This window comes from Oreochromis aureus, linkage group 1 (genome assembly GCF_013358895.1).
Source record: "Oreochromis aureus strain Israel breed Guangdong linkage group 1, ZZ_aureus, whole genome shotgun sequence".
In the NCBI taxonomy this organism is placed as follows: Eukaryota; Metazoa; Chordata; class Actinopteri; order Cichliformes; family Cichlidae; genus Oreochromis; species Oreochromis aureus.
This window is the reverse complement of record NC_052942.1, coordinates 15520291-15546652: the sequence shown is the minus strand read 5'-3', so window position 1 is coordinate 15546652 and position 26362 is coordinate 15520291. Positions and strand designations below refer to the sequence as shown.

Sequence of the window (26362 nt, the reverse complement as noted above, 5' to 3'; positions counted from 1 at the left end):
TAAGTATGAAGTCTTTATCGGGAAAAGGTAAAAACTTTGACCCAGAGTAGCTCTACTGTTAAGTTCTTATTTATTTATAGTTAGCTTTTATGCAGCAAGCTATCACAGTGTTATGGGAACATTATGGTTCAGTGGTGGCAGATGGGCAGAAAGTCAAACTGCATAAATATGTGGTATAACCAGTCACTGGGCTAATTTTGCTTGTGCTGTTGTTGGTCCACCAGCCACCCGTGGTGAAGAGTGAAGATATACAACAAGTGAAAAGTGTCTACAGCAGCCACTGCTTGTACCCTTCATGTTCTCTTTTTTTGGTCTTTGATGGTCTTTTTGTGCTTCATCTAGATTGAGCGGTGTGCAGCTGGCATTTTAGAGGACTTCACGGAAACACATTTGCGGTGGTTGAAAGCCCCTCTCTGTAGCCAAAGGCTAACGCAAACAGACACAAGTGTGATAGTAGAAAGCAAGTATACGTCAACCTGTTTTGGGTCTCCAAAGCTGCCCCTCCTTAAAAGTCCCCTTTGTTTTGACTGGTTGCCCCTCACATGCTAAACCCTCCCTCTGGAGGTGTGGCCAGATAACAGAAATTGCAACAATCTGACGTCAGCTTGGCCCAATAAACCAAAAAAAGAAAAAAAAAATCTTCTAATTAAAGTATTTCTTATGAAGGATTATAGATTTTGATGATGTGTTGATTAATATGTAAGCAAATACATGACTATTATTGGTTTGTTTATACAGACATGTCTTTAGATGGACAACATTTTATTATCTCAACGTTCTGGTTAATGTTTAAAATATTTATCCACAAAAGTAAGTAGAAACGACAGTTACACAGTAAATGCAGTAAAGTCTGTATAACGATGCAACAGAAATACTAAGCAGCATGAAAGAGAAACACCCTCCACTGATGTCTCTGCAATTTAAAACAAGCCATCTGAACTTTAACCCTGGAGTTTTATTTCTGCTGACTTTATTTTGCTGCAAAGTCAAACACTGCTGGCCTTAATGTTTGCCACCCTGCAAGTAGGCGCTTTAGGAACCTACTGTCTGCAATTGTTGTAACAAATGTGGTATGTCGGCGACAAACAGGGAGGATATCTGCAGCTTTGCTGGAAGAACCGATATGTGAGTGTCGAGCCAGCTGTGTAGTCAAGACAGGCAGTCTGTGATTAAAACAATGAACAAAGACATGAGTCATACGCAATCACACATTGTCTCCTTAACAGAAAAATAAAGAGTCATCTCTCTCGCTCATGCTAACTCCCGCACACAGAGTTGTCTCTACCAAACACAAGACAAAACAAAGGGGGAATTTTTCACCAACCATTAAAAAATAATTACACTTGTCTAATAACAAGTGTCACCAACACGGGAGTGATGAATTACTGGATGGGGTAATATTAGAGCAAAATATTTGATATGACTGTTCCAGTAAGCACGCTTAGTGTGTGGCTGCTGATAACATGGAGTTGGTTTAACTGCTAGCTCGACAGTGATAAGCAATGGCTGAATTATGGTGATGGAAATACAGACTTCATCTTATGTACGTACTTAAGTGCTTACACAAACATGATCATTTACAAATTTTAAAAACAAACACACCATGTGCATAAATAGTCCCGTACAAAAGTGTAGTAGAAAAATCTTTCAAAGGCAAGTTGCAGTTCAATACCTTTAAATGTTTACAGATAATACAAAATGTAACTTTTAGTTATAAATCGTAACATGTTTCTAATAGAGGAGGGAAAGCTCCACAAAGTAATGTTACTGTCGCATAATAATCCTGACCTAAGAGTAAATCTATAACACTAATGTGGGGTGATTTTCAAGCCACAAACAAAAGGAATATCCAATGGAATTTTTTTTGGGGGGGGGGTGTCATTAACGATTCGATAATTTTTCACTACTTTCATACCGTTTCAGTTTGTCATGTATTGTTGTACATTAAAATATTTTGATGGGAAGCATGTTTTATCGCATATATTAAATCAGGTAAATATATACCTGACATTAGTGATAGTGTTAGAAAACTGCACATTAGTGTTCTGGAGTTAACTGCATCACTGCTGCTAATGCTGCAGCAAATGTGGGTCAGAGGTCAGTATAGGCAAAGTTAATCCACACCTTCATTACTTTAGTGCTGCGTCATTGCAGCTTTATCTTTTTATCCAGACTTAACAGGTATTTTAAAATGTTTAAAAATGCATAGATTTCTGTCATATTAGGTCATTTACAGATTATATTCAGGCAGCTTAATGCTCAAATTTGTAACCACCTACAAAAGGCTCATTCTGAGGTATCCTGTTGCTATAAACTTTTAATAGTAGACATGCAAAACTTAATCAATTCAGATGTTTCTAGCTGATACATGTTGCTACATGGAATTAAACCGTATATTATAAACCTCATTCGTATAAGTGACTATGTCACTCGAAGTTACCACAAGAAGTTACCATTCATTTGGAGTTGTGTTTTTACCTAAATAATGAATTTATGTTAGATATTCTCCTCGTGTAGCTCTGCTTTGTTACTCTTTGACTTCTGAGAGAACCTGTCCAGCATCTAATCACTAACTGTGCCTCTAATTGATCTGGTGCTGAACAGTGTGTTTATCTCAGCTCTGATGAGAGGGAAGCTAAAGTGTTTATAGCATTTGTTACTTTTACATTTGAGCTACTACGGGGCAACTTGTTGACGGTCTTTAATAGTTTGTTTTGTTTTGTTTCAGATTGCTGGTGTTGTGTCACATTGTCAGCATTGTCTCATTTCTCCTATCGTAAGTCAAAAAAGCTTTAGCTCCTTTGGTCATTTTAGTTGTATTCAGATGATGGATCCACATTAGCTCTGTCAGAGCTCTGTTGACCTCTGACGCATAACCACTGTTGTTTCATTCATGTCAACTGTCCCATAAAATAAATAAGTGTAAACATTTGGTAATACTGATTACTGCTGAAGAAGCTTTCTGACTAAGGTGCCTTAGTCCCTGAATACACTACTGAATGACACAGAAGGTGACATAGCTGTTCTTCACAATAACAGCGTTGTCATACACCCTCAATTCTACAGCGGTTCTTTTTTCATTCACGTAACTCATAAGATGGAAATGAATGCAGGCATTGTGTTGAAAATGTAATGTAAATCTCTCTGCTTCAGAGCCTTTTCTGACAGTAACAAGGGGAGACCAACAGCGCACTGCTTGCAGGAACGGTCCAGGTCATACTCCCTGCACGCATTAGCTCAGTCTTAGTCCACATAACACACAGCCAGTGACTTCACCATGACATCATAAGCAGAACAGCTGAGTAAAAATCTCGGGTGCCTCTGCTGTCCTCGTCTTCACTCATCAGTACTGATTCAGCTCTCCCACAGTCTGCTGTCCTTGACGTTATCTTTATGAATCCAAGTTCGTCATCTTTTATCAGCTGACAAGCAGTTCCTGTAGAGCATCAAGGCTGCACGACGATTCCAGTCTGTACTGAAGACTGAAGTCCATCAGACGATAAGGGAGTCTCGGCTGAGGAGAGTGCTCTGATGAGGATAAAAAAAGTATAAGTGATCAAAGCAACAACACAGCATATTTTACTGAACAGAGTGAGGCAGTAAAGAGAGAGTGGACATTAGCCAAACGTGGTTATTATGGTGAAGTGGAACCTGGGACAAAGTGCCTTCAACTCTTTCGTGAGATCACTTGACGATTCGTTTCAAGACCTTACTTGAGGTCAAAAAGCAGTCTCTTTTCAATCAATGTGTTTTGTAGAAGAAGTCTTTGACACTACATAACATTTTGACCCAGGTTTGTCAGTAAGGAGACAACCAGTTATTATTGTTATAGTGGAGTTGGAGATAGAACAGAGTCTTCTACCTAGTTTTCATTCTGGTAGCATCTGAACCTGACCTGTCAAAGGTACAACAACAACACTTACTACAGGCCTACAAACCTTTTTTCATCTCTTCCCCAGCCAGCTCCCTGAAGAAGACATTTTAATATGAGGCAATTTTGGTTATAAAATACATTTTCTGTATAATCCAACTGGAGCGTTCTTCAAGTTCAGGAAGTCACGAAAACTTTGAGGCCTAAAAAATTCTAAGTCCACATGAGCAAGTTTTGCATATTTTAGCCACTGTTGCCTTTTTTTGAGGTGCAGCAATCAACCAGCCAGGGACCAGAGTCAGACACTATGTCTCATTACAAGACTTTCAGTTTTTGTGCAAATGCAACACACGCACAGCAGCGTGAACAAATAGTTGCTCGCACACTCCCAGCCATATGCTATGAGCAGCCAAACTTTAGCGAGTTCTTCACTGTGAGCGACGACACAAAGTTTCCCAAAGTAAACCATGGGGACAACCACCATGAAAATGTTTGTAACAACAAACCGAATGAGACACTTTCACTTTCACCAAGCTCAAAATGTTAAAGATGCTAACCAAAGATAAGCAGCTAAAGCTAAAGCTATCCAGAAGGAGAATTTTTAATCTTTTGAAGGTGTTTTGAATATTAAGTGAAACCTACCCAGAGTTCAGCAGAGCTAAGACTTAAGCAGAGGCCTGCTTAAGTCTTCATTCTGAGCTTCATTCTGTAGAATGAAGCTCTGCTTAGCTCTGCCCAGTTTTTTGGGAAACAGAAAAGAACTTTAACCTAATCTGTAAAACCAGAATCATCAAATATTTCTATGAAGTGGCTGCTGTGTTCGACTGCCCTTGTTAACATGACACTTTGCCCTCAAACTATTGTACAGAATCTCTAAGTACCCTGGATTAGCTCATGAGTTCCTCAACAGTTTTGTGGGCTCCTAGCCAAGTGCATTTTATTGGAAACACCTTCAAAAAATGGGGAAATACAGCACTGGGTGTTTAGCGCTTTGAAATTAGCCTAGTGTTATCATTTTTCTAGTCTGTATCTTTATTAATTGCAACCAAGAAAAAATATTGAGTATACTCTTTACTGTATCCTTAAATTTGCATACAATCCCAGTAATTCACGATGTTACTCACCACTTTCCTGGACTTGTTTCTGGGATCCTCTCTGTGACTCGCTAAGGAATGAACGGGCGGCTGAGGGGAGTGAGTGTTTCCTGGAGACGACCTGTCAGTTCTTACTCGCTCTGTCTCAGTGTGAGGAGGCAGCAAATCTGCGTCGGGCCTGTTACTAGGCGAGCGACTGCAGTGCTGACTGGATTCTCCGCTGCTCTTTTTCAGGCTGCTCTTCGAGGGTGTGTCTGAATCTTCATTGCCCCGAGCCCCAGTCCTCCCCTGGGTAACCCCTCGCAACTTAGCTTTACGCTCCAGCAGGCTGTTGAGGAAGGTGGCATCATAGTCCTTCTCTTGAGAAGAAGTCGAAGGTGGACCTGCTGTGGGAGGTGGTGGGACAGCACGCTCTCTGTCTGACGTGTCCCTCCTCTTTTTGGGTGAAGGTAGTGGGCTGATGTCATGTCTGTTTTTCTTGATCCGCCTGGGTTGCTCTTCACGGTCGCTGATGTCCTCAACGTCATTTTCATTACTGTGATAATGCTGCGGTGGGGCATCTCGGTGAGAAGGGTATCGGCTGTACTCCAGATGCTCCATCTCATACTCTCGCTGTTCTTCGTCCCTCCTCTCTGCCCCTCTGCCTCCTCTCTGCTTGTAACAAGCGGCAAACTCCTCCAGCTCGTCCAATGAGCCGGTTCGCCCTGCAGTTCGGTATGTTTTTCTGTGAAGGTGTTCTGAGCGAGGGTTCCACCTGGAAAAAAACGACATGAGTTAAGTGTACGCCTGTATCTCTGCATAAGGCATTCTGTGTAATAAGACAGTCCTCCACCTGTTGTGGTTTTCCTCATTGTTGTGATTTTGTTGCCGCTGATTCCGGCCGGGCCTGCGCGACTGAGACGAAGATGGAGGGTCATCGCTGTATCGCCGCGGAGGAAGAGGCTCGTCCCGGACGTGGCGGGGCTCTGGGTCAGGGTCATCACGATAATGGTGGGGAGATGGGGGATTATCCCGGTAACTCTGTGGCTCTGGACTGCGGTTTTCACGGTAGCGCTGAGGTTCAGGCTGAGTGTCGTGATCAGGGATGGCTGGCAGAGCGTTCTTCTGGATGTTGCGATATGTTTGGCGGAAGCCACTTTCTCCCTCATGGAGGGAGCTCAGTTCAGACAGGGCACAGGCTAGATAGGACAAAATAAATACAATTAATCAAATAAGTAACACCAGCCAAAAAATTAATTAAAAGAGCCCTTCTCCCAGAACAAGACCCTGCAGATGAAGAACATCAAGGTTTTAAAGAAGTTGCCTTAAGTGTGAAATGAGAGTCATTAAAAAAAAAAAACACTTTCAGGGAAGTAGGCATGCAAAACTGCAACTAGATCACATCCAAACTACAGGAAATTCAGAAGGCAGATATGCTGAGTGCAGAGAGTCATGCCAAGAGAAGAGAAAACAAATAAAAGACACTACCAAAGCTGCAGATAGCATCAGAACACTTTAGTAGTAGAGTAAAGCCACAGAGTAGGTTTATGAGGCTTACACTGGTGGCTGGTGGACCTGGCAGGGTTGAAGTGAGCCAGCTGTTTCTCTACATACTGTAGCACCCTGAGAGAATCCTGATCCTGAGGTGAAGGCACCCGGTAGGGAACCCCTACAGCGTGCATGGGCACTGCAGATACACACTCGAGTCATCAGAAAGGGAACTTGGATGTGTGTTTTATTAGTTTGAGGACCATACTGGTGTTTTTCTACTTTACCATAAACTGAATAAATCACAAATAGTTTATCACAGGGACATTTGGACTGACTACATTTTTTTCCCCTTTTTTCTAGCTCAAATGACAAGAAATATAGTTAACACATGGCAATCAGGTAATCAGGAGTAAGCCCCCACCTGCTGTGAGTAGAGTCCCATCTGAGCCGGGGACTGAAGATATCTTGTCCACCAGAGAGGGAGGAGCAATTGGGACCATGGTTGGGACACCAGACACGAAATACGGTGGGTAGGGAGGTGTCTGAGGGGAGGAGGTGGTTGTCTTTATACCTTTTCCTGCCTCATACACTTAAAGAAAAAAAAGAAGAAGAAGGAAAAAAAGGAAAATATAATCTCATTCAGAAATGCGTCAGTTCTCTGACCACAAACTTGTGCATCTCTGAGTGTATGTTCATACTCACAATGCCTGGGGCAGCAGCACGTGTCGGGGCAGCACCAGCAGCTGACGTAGCAGCAGCAGGAGTGAGGACAACACTGACACCAACAAACTCCAATCAAGAGCAGGAATAACACACTGCCAAGTGCCACTGCCACCACAAACACCCACTCTGCAAGCACACACAGCACAAAATCCTGCACATAAATAAATACATGTCCTACTCAGCACACTGATACAGGATCAGGTTCATTTGATCATTCCGGAGCCATACTGTATTCTGAGAACGTGAAAAATAATGAGTAATAACTAAACAACAAAAAAAACCTTAAAAAAAAAAGAAAAAGTAGCGTAAAACAGTTCAAGCAACCTGCTCATAAACACAATGGCCGTAAAATGTAATGCTGAGAGAAACCGAAGGTTAAAAATGTTATTATCAGCAGCAACTTTTATTCTTCATCCGTGTTTATATAATCTCTAAAGCAGGGGTGTCTAAAGGTAGGGACTAAAACTGGCTCAGCACAGGCTCCAATCCAGCCCCAGTGCACGGCTTTGGTAAATGTGAAAGAGAGCATACATATTGGACTTTCAACTGTTTTCTTAGCTCAGCTTTGGCTACATTCATACTTCACCAAAGTAACTAAGTAACAGAAAAACAATTAAATGACAGAAAGGGTTCTGTTTTTTAGTATCTACTTACTTTGTATCTAAAAATGGCAGGGGAGGTTTTTTCAGTAAGACAAAAACATTTGTTGTGAATTAACAGAACTCTGTTTTATAATTACAGGACAGTCTGACCAGTGAGCTACCAGAAGATTCAGAGCTTTTATTTTATTTAACACTTATTTATCACAACTGCAGCCCAAGGAGTCATGCTAACAGATTTATTTTAATCACTAAAGCAGCATTTCTCTATAAGGTAAAACACTGACATGCATGACTGACGGCACATCTTGTCTGTGTTTGTGTGTAGCCCGATTTAATTTTACCATTTTTTTCATGTGATGTATTTCCTGTCAAAGCAGGAAAAAGGAAAAGTGAACTGAAACGCACTGGGACATCACAAAGGAACAAAAGGCTGGAAAGCTGCAAGTTTATGTCCCCTCGTAGATTTTCTTGCACTTATTAACCTTGTCGGGTTTTTTTGGATAGGAAAATGGGAACAAATGACATCTTAGTTGGAATATGAGTTACAGGAAAAATGTGTTATTAAATACCACAGCTTTGGAGAGAAGGATAAAGTGAGTTCAAGAGAAAACCTACATGTATCTGTCTGGGGGGAAGGCAAAGTAAAGGGAAGGCGAGTGCAGATAAGGAAGTCTTTAACAATATAAAACTAAAGATGTTTTCTCTCATACAAACAAACTAAAGGACACCAAAAGAAAACACACACTCATGTGCAGGAAACCTGTTTTTGCTACAGGAAGGAAAAGGACAGTTTACTGAACGCTTGGCTGTTACGACCAAATTGCTTGTTATGTGATATCGTTTGGAACCATAATGACTCCTTAACACACTCACAGATACACACACGCACACTGTGGGAGTCATCGTGGACAGCAAGTCATGCTGGGAGTTGCTTCCATACACTGTGCACATTTATACATTTATACAAAAGAATCCGATGCATCATAAAGCCCTCCCCTCCTTCAGATTACTGTGTTTTCGACTTGATATTATCCAAATGGTGTGGGAATGCTTGCTGACCACAACCACAAATAACTTTAATGACCATAATAGCTGTTTTCCAGAGCAGCTCATCTTAGTGGAGCAACGACCAGCTCATTACTTGATGGGTGTGGATGAGTCTCTGAGTTAAAAGAAGGTGAATCACCAGCACTTGCTGTATTATTAAATGTTGTGGTTGAAGAACAGGTTAAACAGTGTTACAGGCAGTATTAGCACAGGAACCACTGAACATGGTGTAAAAAGTGATCTTTTTTATTCTTACACCCATCTACATAGTTCCTATATTTATAGTCTGAGCAGTAAGTAGTGTTAGTATGAATGAAAGAAAGCAGGTAAAGGGGGGAAATGCATTAGGCCCCTACCTGGCATTATCTTCAAATCAAAGTCTGGCAGGAGGTCTTCAGGAACACCTGAGAAACCTAGAGAGAGAGCACAGTGGACGAGAGGAGAGGAGATTGGAAAAGAGAGAGGAGAAGCAATGGAGTTGATATAAACTGGAATGACTGATTCGAAGAAAGTTATTGCAGCAGCGGCATGCATGCATTTAAAGTGATTTAAGAGAAAGACAGAGCAAAATACAAAGAAGGAATGAAAAAAGACAGATAAATAGCATGCATGAGAGGACATTGTGGTTTTTCTCTGAAACAGGGGTGTCAAATATAAGGCCTAGGGGTCTGAATTGGTCTGGCAAAGACAACAATCCAGTCCACGAGACAGCTTTGGAAAATAGGAAGGAAGATACAAATTTTTGACTTTAAACTGTATTTTTCATGTTTTACAGTTTCTATTAGTGATAAAAACATTTCCCACAGCTTTTCATATCACACCAAAGTAACAAAGATAAACAATTAAATGACAGAAAAGAGCTACCAGAGCTTAAGCTTTGTTACGCATCACCAGCGTTTATTGTTATGTTGAAAAGCTGAGATCTACTATTAAATTGACATGTCTTTTTCTTATATCTCAGGGATTAAATATGTAGTTAAACATCTTTACACTGACAGAAATGGAAGTTTCACTTATCTGGCACACTTAAGATCAAAGTGGGCTGTATGTGGCCCTCGGCGTACAGTTTATGGTCCCTGCTCTAGAAACCTTTCAAATCAACTGATTAGAAGATTGATTGTCTGACTGCTGAAAAAAAAAGAAAACAGACTGGAGTTTGAATGAGTGTCATCAATATAGCTGCCAAATCAATGAGACTTTGCTTTTATAGAAGCCGACAAAATTTACTAGAGAAAGTTCAAGTGTATCACGTAGCTTTTAGCTTCAAGAATTATAAATATCTTCATTCATAGTGCTGAAAGACGCACCTGAAATATTGAAGTATTTCCTGAAATGCCAAACTACTCCAACTATTCGGGTGAATAGCGAAGATTGGCTGTTGAGGTCGCTGCTACAGCAAAAAACACTAAAAATGTCAGCTAAAATCAGAACTCCAGATGGCTCTTCTTTTACTGATTCCTATTTATACAGTTACCTTTCTTATGCTGTTTGTAACACTTTGGAAACAATTTACCTATTAAGCAAAAGTTTTCTTCCAAGTACTTAATAATTACATTAACTAGGCCAGCTTTATTAGCACTGTTTTTTGGGCTGAAATAAAGACATATGTTAGATACCTAACTGCACAATTTTACACTTCATTTAATTTAATGTTTTCCACTAAAACGGCAGTGTGCTTGGTGATGCATGTTAAGGCTGATGTGTTGTCGATAATATTACATATAGAGTTTGTGCTTTTTGTCTTCCTCCCCTCACCCCCAACCAGTCACAGCAGATGGCTGCCTCTCCCTGAGCCTGGTCCCACTGGTGTTTTCTTCCTGTTAAAAGGGTTTTTTTTCTTCCCACTGTCACCAAGTACTTGCTCATAAGGGGTCATTTGAGGTGGGTTTCTCTTCAATTTATTGTAGGGATCTTACAATGTAAAGCACCTTGTCATGTCTATTGTTGTGATTTGGTGCTATACAAATAAAATTGAATTGTACTAAATAGATTTTAGATGATACTTTTAGTTTAGGGTTAGACAGATTAAAGTCATATCAAGATAAAAAATAAATACTAGTTTACTAGTTATTTTTTAAATTTCTCAAATGTTCCTTAACACATCTTTAAAGAAGTCAAACAAATGTCTGATAAAACATGAGAGGAACTGTGTCATGAGCCGGTGCAGAAATGTGTGTGAATGTGTTTAGTTTGGGTGCACAAGTGAAAAAGCCAGCATATGAGTGTGTGATACCAACAAACACTGGTATTTTGCTGCTGAGTGTGTCATTCTGGCAAAGAGAGGAAAGGAGTGGTAAGTATAAAAAAAAAAAAACAGTTTGGAAAGGGTGCAAGCTGGACTACCTTGGCCTGACTCTAGCTGACAGTGCACATAGCTTATTTAATATCTTTCTAGGAGGCTATACATGTTCTTTGCTGGATTTGAAAACAGAAAAAACCTATTAAGGTTATTGCATTTAAAAAACGATGTCAACATTTATATTGCTTTACTTCAGACCGCTGTAATTTTGTTTTTATCTGCTGCTATGTCTTCTGTGTTTCTCATGCTGTTGAAGGATAACACATGTCCAGTTTCTACTAAATCCTGAATTTGCCCGAAGGCTGGTGATAAACCAAGGTTTTCTTTCAAATACGCAGGGATTGCATACTTGACCCTACATGCGATCCTGATGGGTGCCGTTGAACAAAGCCATACATCTCCTTTATGGCGTTATTTTTGTGCCACTATTATGAGCGCACGTTAAAAAAAAAAAAAAAATATATATGTGCAGGTGCAAGTGTTGCATTTTGAGGAGAAATTTATTTTGAGCGAAGAAAAGCTAAATTTGAGTGAACAAAATTCATTGCTGCGTGCAAAAATGTATTTCAGTGTTTGCTATTATCCATTCACACACACACACACACACACACACACACACACATACAATAGCAGCCCCTCTCACTCAGTTTTTGCATTCGGGCTTGCTCGCAACGTGTTGCTCGCGCTCTCAACATTTCTGCCCGTGTGCGCTCAACTCTTTCTGTACACCGTTATATTTGTGCCACAAAACCAGCCAATCACAGACTTGGATGCAAGAAAAAATGATTGGCTGTTTTGGTCTCCAATCAGATCGACATGACGAAATGCAATATCCCAGAATCCATTTCGTCCAAAACTCAAACGAGGCAGTGGCAGAGGAACACAGCGTGGCGGAGTTTGAAATATTACTCTTTCTGGGTCACAAAATAAAGTTTTAAGATATTTTCATGCGAGAATGGTGCTGTGTAAACTTCAAATATCTGCTCGATTTATCAAGACATCACATATTTGCAAAAGTGCTCTAACGTTCTCCGAGATGCCTGTTACCCACCAGCTGACCGCATAGCTAGACTGGCCATTGGGCATACCGGGCATTTGCCCGGTGAGCCAATAATGATTTTTCATTTTTATGTTTGTTTGTTTGTTTTTGTAACGGTATAAACAATGAAAGGTGGTGGATTAGCCAATTGGTCATGATCAACTCTGGCCTGGACCAATTACAATACATCCGTATTGAGGGGGAAAGGAACGCGATTTGTCCCGTACTTCAGCTAGAATGAAAAAGACACAAAGCTGGATTTATTCTGTCTTTACGCTGTCAGCTGCCTCTTCTCTCATCCTCTCACCCTCCCTCTCCTGTTGCTACTTCAATCATGAAACTGATCAATGATCAGCTGATCGTCTCTCGTTTGTTTATCGCTCACTTTGCGCCAGAAAGAGGAAACCAGCGGATGTTGCGCTAAACAACAGCAGCACGTTTAAGCTTGATCAGCTGTTGTTAGAATTTATTTAATATTAATTTCTAGTATCAGCTGATGTTTGCTGGAGTGTACATCACTGTCACAACAGCATTTGTTTTAGTTCAAAGGCTTTATGGTTTTTCCTATAATACCTGGTGGTGCAGTCGGCCGATTTTTTGTCAGTTCAGCCTTATATATTACGTTTAACCCGAGTGACCACCCGGTCAGCTGGTGGGTAACAGGCATCTCGGAGAACGTTAGAGCACTTTTGCAAATATGTGATGTCTTGATAAATCGAGCAGATATTTGAAGTTTACACAGCACCAGTCTCGCATGAAAATATCTTAAAAGTTTATTTTGTGACCCAGAAAGAGTAATATTTCAAACTCCGCCACGCTGTGTTCCTCTGCCACTGCCTCGTTTGAGTTTTGGACGAAATGGATTCTGGGATATTGCATTTCGTCATTTCGATCTGATTGGAGACCAAAACAGCCAATCAGATTTTTTTGCATCCCAGTCTGTGATTGGCTGGTTTTGTGGCACAAATATAACGGTGTACAGAAAGAGTTGAGCGCGCACGGGCAGAAATGTTGAGAGCGCGAGCAACACGTTGAGAGTGCGAGCAACACATTGCGAGCAAGCCCGAATGCAAAAACTGAGCGAGAGGGGCTGCTATTGTATGTGTGTATGGATAATAGCAAACACTGAAATACATTTTTTGCACGCAGCAATGAATTTTGTTCACTCAAATTTAGCTTTTCTTCGCTCAAAATACATTTTTCCTCAAAATGCGACACTTGCACCCGCAAATGTTTTTTACATGCGCTCAGAATAGTGGCACAAAAATAACGCCATACTCCTTTAGAGATTAAATGTATGGGGAAAGTGAGACTATATGTTGGGGCTGTTTTCACACACTAAAACCATACAATATTGAGCCCTTCCTTCCTGTAGGCTCATGGTCGGGGTTAAATCAAACTTGTCTAAACAGTTTCAAGAGATCAGTCTATCACACTAACCATGTATCTAGAATTTTCCATTAATATGTATAAAGTAGATACAATAAAATATATCAAATCTTTGCATTTTAGGCCATTAAACATGTAGTATTAGGACCAGATTAAGAAAAATAAATATATTAGTGATCATCTTTTCAATGTCCTTAGACTGATCATCACACTGTGTTTATGAGGTAAAAGAGAAATTCTTTCCTTCCTTTTACTAAAACCAATTCTGAAGTACAATTTCACTAACTCAGAGGGTATAGCAACCACAGCAGTTTGTCTTGAAAAAACAACTGTAATCTTCACATCTCGACTTTTTTCTCAAAATACATTTTCCTTTTTTTTTCCTAATGGGACCTAATACTCCATCGTAAATGTGCACTGTGAATTTCTTAGATGCTATTTTTGTAAATATCCAAATAGACTGTATATCTATGTATATCTTGAAACAAGACCTTTCCTAACCCTCTCAGTTGCCTTTTATAGTCTATGGACTGATTTCTTTTTCAAGGATGGAGGCCGGACTTTGTGCAAAAATCCAACCATGTGACACTTATACTTTATACAAGTGTCTCTCCTTGTTCCTTCTCTGCTGCTCTTAAGCTGACAGCAGTTTTAAAAATAGAGTTCACTAATCAGTGAAGTGGTTAATTCACAGTACAACACAAATTCTTTATAAAAAATGACAAAAGTAGTACTGGCATGACTTTAGATAGTGGATTGCCAGCAACAACGTTAGTGAGCACGCTGGCTGTGGGTATCACAGAATTTATCTGTGTTAGCAGGTAAGCCAACACTAGTCAGAAAAGCCTGTATTATCTAATGAAACCTGTCTGGTCAAAATTTATCTGAAGGGGGAAAACTACAAATATCAACACAATATTTTAAATCAGATGTTAGCTAATGTTAGCTAACACGTCTGGAACTAAAAAATGAAACATATGTCAAAGTCCCAAAAGAGACCACATGAGAAACTTGGACTATCAGAGCTTGACCAAAAGAGGGAAGTCTAGCTGACCCAGAAAAGCAGCAGAAAATTGTTGAATTATTTTCTCTATGTACATTTTGTTTTTTAATGAAAATTTTGTATCAGAAGCATATCATTTCTGACTGTAAATTTAAAACCAGACTGTTCGGCTGCAGGATTCTTCTTTTTATTAACCACTGAGCTCTCAAAGGCCCACATTAGCATCACCCTCATCTATTGTCTATCACTGTGCTCTGCCGACCCTCCTCCACATCATTAAATCTTCCCTGTCTTCTGTGAACCCATTTGCTCAAAAGACAAAAGATCCCCTCAGCCATTCACTGTGGCCTCAACTGTTGTTATGGAAACACAAGAAGCGCTTCACATGCCATATTAGCTACACTAAAACCACAAAATATAGCATTTTAGCACCATGGTGGATTTAGGGTCTATCACGTCAGGGTGAAAACTCACAGTTATGGAACCTGTAACACACCTACGGAGTGGAACTCACTCTGTCAAGAGGAAACTGTAAAAGCTTACTGTTGATCACCTCTGTGTATGTGTGAGTGTGTGTGAGAGAGACTGCGTCCTTTTGTGCATACACATAAGTCTTTGAGTGGCAGCCTAACAAAAGTTCAGCCTGAGAGTGTTTTAAGGCACCAAGAGCTACGTAGCCTCTCAACAGTTTCTCTGGTAACATATAAGTGAACAAAGACAAGTACACTGTTACTGTAACACAACACCCTACTGACACATTCAAAATACACATGTGCACACACACACACAGTGACGCTGAAGGACTTAGTTTTCAGGTCTAACATTGTACAAATTTCTGTGAAATCAATGACTTTTAACACAGCATTTCAGTTGATTTACAAGCTACATATATTTGCGGGTCACATCAATAATTATGACACTTCTTAGTTTTGACTGCAAGTTCTTATCCTTCATTTAAAAATGCCATGTAAATTACAAGCAACTTACCAAGAACCAAAAGCTCCACAGATGCTTCGTTCTGTCCCTCCAGATCATCAGATATGACCACTTTGCAGATGTATACTCCACTGTCTCCCCACTGGACCTCTCCTATCTTCAGGTCAGCCTCTGAATTGGGGTGGTTAAAAGTATAAACAAGTGTCTTACAATTTTTGGCATTCTGCAATCAAAAATAACAATAAAAAAAAAGCATGTCTTTCAAAAGCACGTGAATGATGCATGGTTGGGATTATTACCCTGAATAAATCTTCCCTGTTTGTTTGCATTTCTACAAAGTTCAAAGACTCAGATACAAAGTATTACATGCATTACACTGCCAAACATCTCATTGAATACCACAAGCATTAATTAGGCTAACTGCCATTGTGGAAAAGCTTTCAATAAGGTCTCGGAGCCTGGCAGCAGGTTTGTTTCCATTCAGCCACTTAATGGTCCCTTAGTGAAGTGGCCACTGATGTTGGGCAATAAGGCCGGTCTCACAGTCTGCGTAGCAAAGCAGTTCAGGAATATGTGCAGGCTAGTTAGGTTTTCAGTATATTGTCTGTGAGCTCAGGATAATTTATGAAGTTATTTGTTTTTATGTTTCCATGACTGTGAAAGGATTCAGAAAAATGTCATTTAGCATACGGTATTTGAAAATCCCTGACACATTAAAAGAGCAAAATACAGTTAGGATTTAGAGTTAAAGGTCCAAGCTAATTGTTCCTTACGTCTATACTCACTAGCCATTTTATTTTGTAGAACTGTTAAACATCTTGTTAACAAAACTACGAAATCAGCCAATAACACGGCAGCAGCTCAGTGCATTTAGGTAAGACCTCCCCATCTCAGTGGGGAAGAAAGGTGATTTAATGCAATGATGCACGCTCAATCATCCAGGTAAAGAAATCCCAAAAATTGATTCTGTTCATTTGGACGTAGCGTTTTCAGTGGCGGAAACGTTTCGTTAATTGGACTTGGAAAAGTGATGAAACATTTCTCCCACTGAAAACGCTACATCCAGCTGCTCTCTGGGCAGAAATGCTTTGGTGATGTCCAGTGTTGGTCAAGTTACTTGAAAAAAGTAATCAGTAACTAATTACTGATTACTTCCCCCAAAAAGTAATCCCGTTACTTTACTGATTACTTATTTTCAAAAGTAATTAATTACTTGGTTACTTTTTAAAAACACAATTTACAACCTGAATAGGTGATAAAGCGATAGATCTTTCAGCCCAATTCTACTTTTTCTGCATAATCCATCATGCAAAATGTAATCAAATGGAAAAGTCTCTTTTTAAAACTTGTTTTATTAGTTTTAATCTTTTAACTTTATGCATCAAGCAAAAATTAAATTATATGCAACATTCTCTGACTGGAAGAAATTTGTTTAACATTTAAACCTATTTTCTGCACATTCCAGCACATAAAATAAAATATTTTTTTTGTGTTTACACTCACTCTTTCAAATAGATGCAAGTAAAACACAGCAGAAAATAAATAAAGTCAAAGACTAGTTGCTCTATTTTCACCTGTAAAGCAGGACTGGGGTAGGCGGAGGTTTGCCCTGGTGCAGGTGTGCTGCAGCGGTCAGTTGAAGACTCTGCGAGTTTCTCTGTGAATTTCCCATTACAGTCGTAGCGCACTCGCTGCTTGCTTGGAAGTTTAGGGGGTTTTTTCGCTGTAAAAAGAAGTTTTCTTCCCACGCACAACGGACACTAATGTTTTTGTCACTTTTTATGGAATCAAACTCAAAATAAGGTCAGTACTTCCATTGTTGATCTGCACACAGCTGTTGTCACGAACGTCGCACTCGCTTACGTCACTGTCATGAGACATTCTTGCAAAAAACTCACGGTTTTAGTAACGCAGTAACGCAGCGTTCCTACGGGAAAGTAACGGTAATCTAATTACCGTTTTTGCAATGGTAATCCCTTACATTACTCGTTACTTGAAAAAAGTAATCGGATTACACTGCCCATCTCTGGTGATGTCAGAGAACACTTTGAACCTTGATGCAGATGGGCCACATCAGCAGAAGACCACACCAGGTGCCACTCTTGACAGAAAACTAAGGTTATAATCTGCATGGCCTCACCAAAACTGAACAGTAAGATTGGAAAAACATTGCTTATTATCAATTTCTCTACCACATTCAGACGGTAGCAATCACAATTTGGCATAAACAACACTGCTGCATGGCTCCATCCTGCCTTGCATCAACAGTAGAATAGGTTAGGATAGAATAGAATAGAATAGAATTCAACTTTATTGTCATTGCACATGTCACAGGTACAAGGCAACGAAATGCAGTTTGCATCCATCCAGAAGCTTTAGCCATAATATAGATATACTACAAATATATATTAGCAATAATATAGATATATAGATATCTATATATACTATATATATATAGATATATTACAGTACAGGTTGGTGGTAATGGTACAATGGTATGGGGGTGTTTTCTTGGCACACTTTGGGCCTCTTAGTACCAACCAAGCATTATTTAAACCCCACAGCCAACATGAGTATTGCTGCTGACCATTTATGACCACAATGTACCCATCTTCTGATGGCTGTTGCCAGCAGGATGATGTACCATGTCAACAAGCTCAAATATATAATAAGTGGTTTCTTAAACATGACAATAGCCTCCACAGTCACCAGATCTCAATTTAGTGGAATGGGAGATGTTTCTAGAAACTTGTTGAATCTATGCCACAAAGAATTAAGGCAAAGCGGGTCCAACCCAGCACAGCAAGGTGTACCTAATAAAAAGACCAGTGATTGTATGTTACATATAGAAATGTAGTGATAAAAGTAACATGTCATTGTCACAGTTGAGGAAAATCACGGAGCTTAGCTAGAACACCAAATAAGAGGGTGGGTTTGGTGTAAAATGTAATATGATGGTGATATGACGTAAAGAGGGAGAGCCACGTGCATAAATATGACTAGCTTGCAGACTTTGCTCCATTTGGCGCAGGAGTCAAAATAAAGGACAATGTTGGTCCAATGATTCTATTGTGAGGAGGTTGACATATAAATACAGACAGGAAATAGGGTGCATAATTGACTTCCTTTTCCTGCTAACTGAGGAAGGGGAGGAGAGACAAGCTGCCACCAGTCTGGAATACAATCTACTTTTACTACTTAATACTACTTTTTTCATTTAAAACTACATCTCCTTTTGTTTTCTTTTAATTCTTGCTGTCTTCAGAGTATGTTATAATCTCCTTTAAACTGTGTGCGTACCATGTACGCCATTTAATTAACAGAACACCCCCTACCCAGTGCATGCTGGCACAGACTCCAACCTCCCTGGGACCCTGAATAGGATTACATGGGAATGGATGACTGGGCGTCTCCAAAGGCAGCAAGGTTGAAATTTTTCACTATTTTTTTGTCCATTTACAACACTGACCTGTTTCGTGATAGGAGGTGGAGTGGGGACAGAAAGAGGCAAGAAGAGAAGGAGAAAATAGGAACTCAAAGAGCCTTACACTGAGAGAAGTGACTGTTGGTAGGGTGGGATTGTCCAATGATCAAGAGAGTGAAACTAAAAGCGGGACATTGAGGTACATCAGAGGGAGGAGTAAGAGGTCAGAGTGAATAAGTGAACAGCGTGAAAACCATTTCTTTTGTCTGCAGCCCTGGCTGGTGAAGAGAAGGCCAATTCTTCAAGAAGCTCCATAAATCTGAGGCTGGCACACAAGACTACCTCTCTGTATTCAACAAGAACACACACATACAGGCACACACAACTACACACAATCCTGTATACACGGTGTTCAGATTTTTATATACATATTTTATGTCTCTGTTGATCTCTGAAAAGGTGGTTTTGAAAAAGTATTCACACTCAGAACAGCTGAAAGTGTTAAAAAGTTTGCCGATTTTAGCAACAGGTTAACAGACTCCACATGCTGCAGCATCTGATTTGTTCCTTTTGGATATTGAAGTATTAAGGAATCTGGGAGAAAGGTGAGCCTGTACCCAAGCTGTAGGTTTTATGAACCTCGCCAGGCTTGGCAAAACAAGAAAGAAGAACATAAGACTGAACCAATGCACTGAGGGAAATCTGTGATGCTAAAAATATGGTTCACACATCACATGTCCACATTATTTTACCTTTGCAGCCCTTGCCAACTGCAAGCAAGCATGCTGTAATTCCTTTTGTAAGGCTGGTGAGCTCAAATTCAGCCTGTTATACCACAGAAAAGTGCTGCAGTGTGACCTGAATGTACGTTAGAAAAAAGAAAAAAACACAACCAGAGGTAGTGCCACAGATGCTTACTGTTGATGATGGAGATATCTCTGTTCTTGTAGTACTCTGACAATGTGACCGAGGAACCAGAGATGGAAGCAACAGTTCGGACGGTCCGACTGTTGTCAGAGCAGTCGAGGTAGCTGGCTGCCATCCCCTTCTCGTACCCTCCGCTGATTCCTCCCGTTCCGCTTGTCAGCCCTCCCCCACCCAGGCCTCCGCCCAAGTTGTCGGGAAAGCTAAATGAATCCCTGGTGCGGTCACGGCAGTACGACTTGTAGACCCACTGCACCACGGCGGTTTGGTAGGACACGGTGGTGTACTGGCACGGCAGAACCACTGACTGGAACAGCACTGCATACTTCTTCTCGTCTCTCACAAACACTTGGACGCCGGAGCTGGATGGAGGGAAGACACCTGTGGGAGAAGATGATGAAGAAGGCTTAGTAAAGTGTGAGAGATGTTCTTCAAAACAATCCAGTGATAGCTTTCTGCAGAGCAGCTCCTGGTTTGGATTCAGAAGGAAGACACTCCCTCTGCTTTTAAGATTAGACTGAAACCTTTCCTTTGTGGTTAAGCTTACATTTGGGCTGTAATGTGGGAATTCACGTGAGACCACTAAGCACTTCTTCTCCACTCACCTCGTTTCACTCCCCCAGTGTGTTACTACAATGTTGTTACATTTTGTCCAATTTATTCTGTCAGCCATGGCAAATGGAACCCTGAGCCTGGGTCTGCTAGATGATTATTCCTGTTAAAAGAGAGTTTTTCCTCCTCACCATCTTAGGAATACCACTGCAGACAGCAACACAATGATTCAGATACTGAATCGAGGCCTGAAGAGACACCTGCTCCTGTTTGCAGAGTTTAAAAACATGCTACCAGAGGATGGTGAATGACGTCATCTAGATATACCAGCAGACTTAAAAGAATTCCCAAGAATTCTTTCCTCCTTTAGCTGTAATGAAATGAAGCAGCGTGTGTGTTGGTTTGAGTTGCTTCTGCTCAGTGAAATCTGACTCTGAGCTGACCTGATGTTGCTGTGGGGCATCTGAAGCTGTGCTACTCAGGGTCACATGATGAAGGTGGGCCTGGGATCGACAGTCCACTAACAACATTACACAGGAGAGGTAGTCATGTGAAATAAAACACAAACACACACGCCCAGAAACATATGTGCGCATTTGTGTATATGTGTCAAGCCAAGCTGTGGGAGGACTGGAGCAGCGAAGAAGGGCAGCGGTAGGAATGAAGAGGGAGGGGACTTGGCTTAATCAAGACCAGGCCCTTTTATTTTCATTCTGTTACTGAGAATGAAGCACGCCCGCTCCTGAGGGAGAGAGCTGAGTGAATTTATCCAAAATGCAACAAGCTACAGCAAGGGCGAGCACAGTGTTGCGTTTACTAGCGGTGTAACAACTGCAACAGAAACACAACACAAATGTTCATATTATACCAGAGTTCCCAGATACCCACATATATCTTTTCAAGCTCAATTAAAGCATACCACCCTTGTGAAAGCTGTTGTGTGTAAAGATCGCTCAGTTTGGAAGAGAATACAACAGAATAATCTATTAGTACTGTGCAAAGTTTTAGGCAGGTGTGAAAAAATGCTGTAAACAAAGAATGCTTTCAGAAATACACATTTTTGTTAATTGGCCCCAAATGTATTCTGCAGCAGGACAACGACCTCAAACATTCAGCCAAAGTAATTAAGAACTATCTTCAGCGTGAAGAAGAACAAGAAGTGCTGGAAATGATGGTATGGCCCCTTCAGAGCCCTGATCTCAACCTCATCGAGTGTGTCTGGGATTACATGAAGAGACAGAAGGATGTCTCTTCATGTATCTGCATCCACAGAAGATCTGTGATTAGTTCTCCAAAATGTTTGGAACAACCTACCAGCCAAGTTCCTTCAAAAACTGTGTGCAGGTGTACCCAGAAGAACTGATGCTGTTTTAAAGGCAAAGGGTGGTCACACCAAATATTGATTTGATTTATCTACTGTGGTTTTGGAGAACTTTTACATTTCTAATGTTAAACAATGGCTTAGTACAATTTATTTACATTATTTTCATTACTTTACATTATTTAGTACAACAGGAACAATTAGTCAGCTGATTGATAAGCTCAGTAGAGTCAAATAGTGGGGCAAGCAGCAGGATATTTGTAAATTTCTTTGTCTAACATAAGAAAAGACTGACGATATAGCACTGACTTTTATTTAAATACAATTAGACTTTGTTATTGACGGATAAAACTGGTGGTTTTGGGGGTATGGACTTTTTTGGATTCGGAAGTTCAGCATGCTGCAAAATGCTTGGGGACCACTTGGTTAGCTAATCAACAAAAAATCAAATGACGCATTATTTACATGTATTTACCATTAATTCAATTATGCGAAAGATATTCTGGTTTATCGGATTTAAAATGATTATTTTCTTTGTTTTAAATACCTGTACGCTGAATATTTGAAGTTGTCCTCTAATTTATTTTTATTATTAGTATCATCAGCTTATATTTTCAGGTAAAAGTCTTAGGTTTTTAAATAAATGAAGCAATGAATTGACTCAAACTGAAGTCTGCTGAAACATAAATTCCTCAGGTGGGAACCTCACTCTGATTTCTAAGAACTGGAGCCCAAAAACAAACAAACCCACAAGTCAGCTCTTTCCGGGATCACAGACTGTGGGGTCATCCTGGCTTTATTAAGTTTTCAGAGTCGCTCTTGTTCCAGATGAGAAAATAAAAGTCAGAGGAGGGGCTCTGTGTTTTGGATATTAGTACTGAGGAGATGGGAGTGGCTAGCAAATGTTTTTTTCTGCTGTCGCTCAAATGTGTTGCCTTCATGTGAAAGGAATCGGATGAAAACATGTGGCACTTAAAAATCTGTAAATCTGCTTCTTAAATGATTTGCCATTAGTCTTTCAGAGCTGTTCCTCAGTCAAAGTCAATAATGTTGGTACCCCTAATTAATATATATGTCGGTTTGATTAAAGATAGCACTTTAAAAAACAACTTTAAAGCACATAACATTTACTTATAGCTGCCAGTTCCAGTGTGTCTATATAGTACTATAAATTTCATAAACATGTTACTTAAACTGTAACAAAGAATGTAGGTGTTTTATGGAATATTCCACATACTCCTGATTACAGTCACTTTGCATGGATCAGGACATAAATAAAAATGATGAACTGCAGTTTTCTAGTTTTACTTGTCATTTGTAAACATTTTTACTTGTTGTTTGTTTTTTCAAGTATTGTAGGGATTTCTCTCTCTCTCATTTAGACCCAGTAAACGTGTCTGATGTTAGACCTCCTAATCCACAGCCTCCTTTAAAGCTTATGGTCGGATCATTCACACATGACTAAAGCCCACAAACAGTCGACTGCAGCTCGGCTAGCTCAGCGGACCTACAAGCATTAAAACCCAAGTTAAAGGTTAACTGATGTGACTATTAAAGTGAGGGGAAATGTTTGCATCTAAATGCTTAATTCTCCCCCACTACATCCAGTCATTATCCCACAAAGTAGGCAGGACACCTTACTTATCCACAAAGACTACGTTACCGTTACTCCAATCTCAGTTTAACAACCTGTTGCAGCGCTGTACACACACGGGAATCACATTGGAATTTTTTTAATGCTCCTCTTTCTTACCTGCCAGAAAAACAGTAACAATCCAGCACTTATGGGAGGGAAACATATTCCAAATCCTGGAGTTGAATTTCGTAACTGTTTTCTGACCAGTGCCGCCTTCTCTTCGCCTCCTTCTCGCCCCTGAACGGTATCCAGGCTCCATTTAACTGGCACTTAACGGGACGGCGTCTCCACAAAAGCGGGACCTCCGGCAAGTGTATCAAAATAAGACGACTTCCGGCAACTGCTTTCGAAAAATAAAAGCCCAGATAAACCAACATTTTTCGGTAGTGTATTTATTTTAGTTTACTCAGGGTGTCACGGAGAGCATTCTATAAGACTATATAAATACAATTTTACATTACATTAACTAAATGATAACTTTAGACAAGATTTTCAGTTCATTATACATTTATTCACCGATTGCAGACGAAGTTCCAAACTCCACTCAGTATTTAGGTTATATAAAAATAATAATAAATATTCAAAATATTCAGTAGTAACCAGCTTTTTCAAAATGTATTATTCTGGTGTTGTATTGTAATCACTCAATATTTTGAATATCTAATATCCTTTAACAGTTTTATATTATGACATTTTGAAGTAAAACGTGTTGAGAAAAAGCAGATCACCTCTATGGCTTCTCAGATGTTACTGAGGGAAGAGTTTCACCATTGACCGATTGTAATTTTATTCTGAAGTTCAAATGTTGCCATGTTCACTATCAGTTGTGCAGCTTTACACAGGCTCCCAGTTGTACCTTCCAGCGTCTGCAACAATGGATGGCGGCAGTGAAGTCTTAACCACGGTGAGGAAAATAAAATTAAAGTTGCTGTTGAAAATAAGTCACCCTTTCCCACCCTCAGTTAAAAACTCAGTAATCACTTTAATGATAACAACGGAAGTGCAGCTTATTTTGGTTATCAGCTGATGGACACAGTTTTTTGGGAGGTTCTATGATTTTACTGTGTTTTCCACAATATCAGATGTTAGATCTTGGAATGGCAAATTGGGAAATGAACTAAACAGCAGTCGAGAGATTTCTTCAAACAACTGTCATTCAGAAAGATCAAAACTGCAGTGATCCTGTAAGGAGATGTTGCCATCTAGTGTTTAGAAATCAAAGATATTGTTTTATTCATTAATGTATTCATCCTACTACAGCGCTCCATGTGTGATTCTCTCGCCCATGATTCCTTAATCAACCCCCTTTCACCCTTCAAACTCCCCAACTTTGTTATCGCTGATATATTTTAATGATTGTTAACACTACATAGGGAGATAAACTACTCAGCTGGTTTATATTGTACTTTTAAATCCTTTAATTAATTAACAGATTAATTAAAATGAATTAAAAACAAGAAATTCATTAACACCTCCCTTGGTACAGGTGTGTCCTGTCATGTTTTAAGTAGGCTATATTTCTCTTCTTAAAAACACAGCTTAGACCCAACTGTTCTGGCTAATTACAGGCCAGTTTCAAAACCCCCCTTTCTCTCAAAAGTTCTGGAGAAAGTGATCTATTCACAGTTGCAGGCCCACCTTGATCTTAATCAAGATTGATTAATCACCTTGATCTCTGAAAAGCTCCAGTCTGGTTTTAAATCACTACACAGCACTGAGACAGCACTTTTAAGGGTTTTTAATTATTTTCTCTTAACTCTGGATTCTGGCAGCTCTGCTGCCCTCTTGTTGTTGGACCTGACAGCAGCCTTTGACACGGTCGACAATGACATCCTGCTATCATGGCTGGAGTATGCTGGGCTAAAAGGGTCTGCTCTCCAGGGGTTTCGGCCCTACTTATCTGGGAGGACTTTTTATGACAACATGGGCCTCCACAGCTCCAAAATAGCCCCTCTTAATCATGGTCCTGCCCTGTTTGCACTGTATATGTTGCCTCTGGGCTCTATTTTTTCATGGTACAACCTTTCATTTCACTGTTTTGCAGATGACTTGCAGATCTATCTGACTTTAAAAGCAGGGACAGACCCACTTCAGCTGTTATTACGTTGCCTTGATGACTTTAAACATTGGATGTCTTTACTTTTTTTTAATGAATTAAAAACAAAACAGAAGTTGTCATTTTTGGCAACCTTGTTAATAAACACAGTGACAGTGCTCTGGACCCCTTATCTTCCTACTGTAAGTCAAATGTAAAAAACCTCAGTGCGTACCTCGAAGGTTCCTTTAAACTGTGTAGGCAGCTGAACGTAGTAATCCAATCCAGCTTTTTTCATGTGAGACAGCTAGCCAAGGTTCAGCCACACCTTCCAGCTAATGTCTTTGAACATGTTATTCATCTGTTTATTACTTGCAGACTGGACTACTGCAATTCTCTATATTTTTGGTTTGGACCAGGCTTCTATCTATCGTCTCTAGTTGGTCCAAAATGCAACTGTTCATCTGCTAGCTGGTACAAAACAGAAGGAGCATATTATCCCAGTTTTGGCCTGTCTACACTGGCTGCCTGTTTCTTACAGGATCCAATTTAAAAAAAATTTATTTTGTTTTTAAATTACTAAACAGTCTGAGCTCCTTTTTATTCACGCTCCAGATAGAACCACGAGGTTCTGGTTAAAACTAACCTTATCTATTCCACAGACTAAACTTAAATCTCCTGGCGACAGAGCCTTCTCTGTGGCAAGTCCCAGATTCTGGAATAGTCTGCCTCTTAATATTAGACCTGCACAAATGCTCGAACATTTTAAATTGTTACTAAAGACACATTTTTATGGTGTGCCTTTTAGCACACATCAACCTAAATATTTTTGGTTTTAACAACCTTAGTTTTTGTTGCTGTTTTAATACTTGTTTATTGACTTGTTGTATTTTTTCTCTTTTATATTTTACTGCAACATTGTTGTGCATTTTATTTGTTAAGCACATCACCCCATGTGTTTGTATTCATGTGTGATTAGAAATGTATTTCAGTTCAG

General features: G+C 39.9%; 1 protein-coding gene across 2 annotated transcripts; it reads right to left on the bottom strand.

Moving 5' to 3' along the window:
* Positions 1–716: 716 nt before the first annotated feature.
* Positions 717–23604, bottom strand: LOC116311679 (immunoglobulin-like domain-containing receptor 2). Of its 2 annotated transcripts, XM_039608857.1 has the most exons (10): positions 23448–23604; positions 19816–20202; positions 15525–15644; positions 9164–9220; positions 7138–7284; positions 6857–7024; positions 6503–6631; positions 5798–6143; positions 4996–5719; positions 717–3528 (listed from the first exon to the last, which is right to left on the bottom strand). In XM_039608857.1, exons 1-10 carry the CDS (start codon positions 23587–23589, stop codon positions 3493–3495), a joined length of 2256 nt encoding a protein of 751 aa, XP_039464791.1. In that variant the 5' UTR covers positions 23590–23604; the 3' UTR covers positions 717–3492. The 2 variants fall into 2 exon arrangements, with proteins under 2 accessions (XP_039464791.1, XP_031584737.2); XM_031728877.2 differs by lacking the exon at positions 9164–9220.
* Between the last annotated feature and the right edge of the window lie 2758 nt (positions 23605–26362).

Coding starts and splice junctions, on each gene's coding strand:
- LOC116311679 (XM_039608857.1), bottom strand. CDS start 23,589: ATGGAGCCTGGATACCGTTCAGGGGCGAGAAGGAGGCGAAGAGAAGGC. Junction 6,632..6,856: donor TGGGACTCTACTCACAGCAG/GTGGGGGCTTAC, acceptor GTGTATCTGCAG/TGCCCATGCACGCTGTAGGG. Junction 3,529..4,995: donor GAAACAAGTCCAGGAAAGTG/GTGAGTAACATC, acceptor TATCCTCATCAG/AGCACTCTCCTCAGCCGAGA.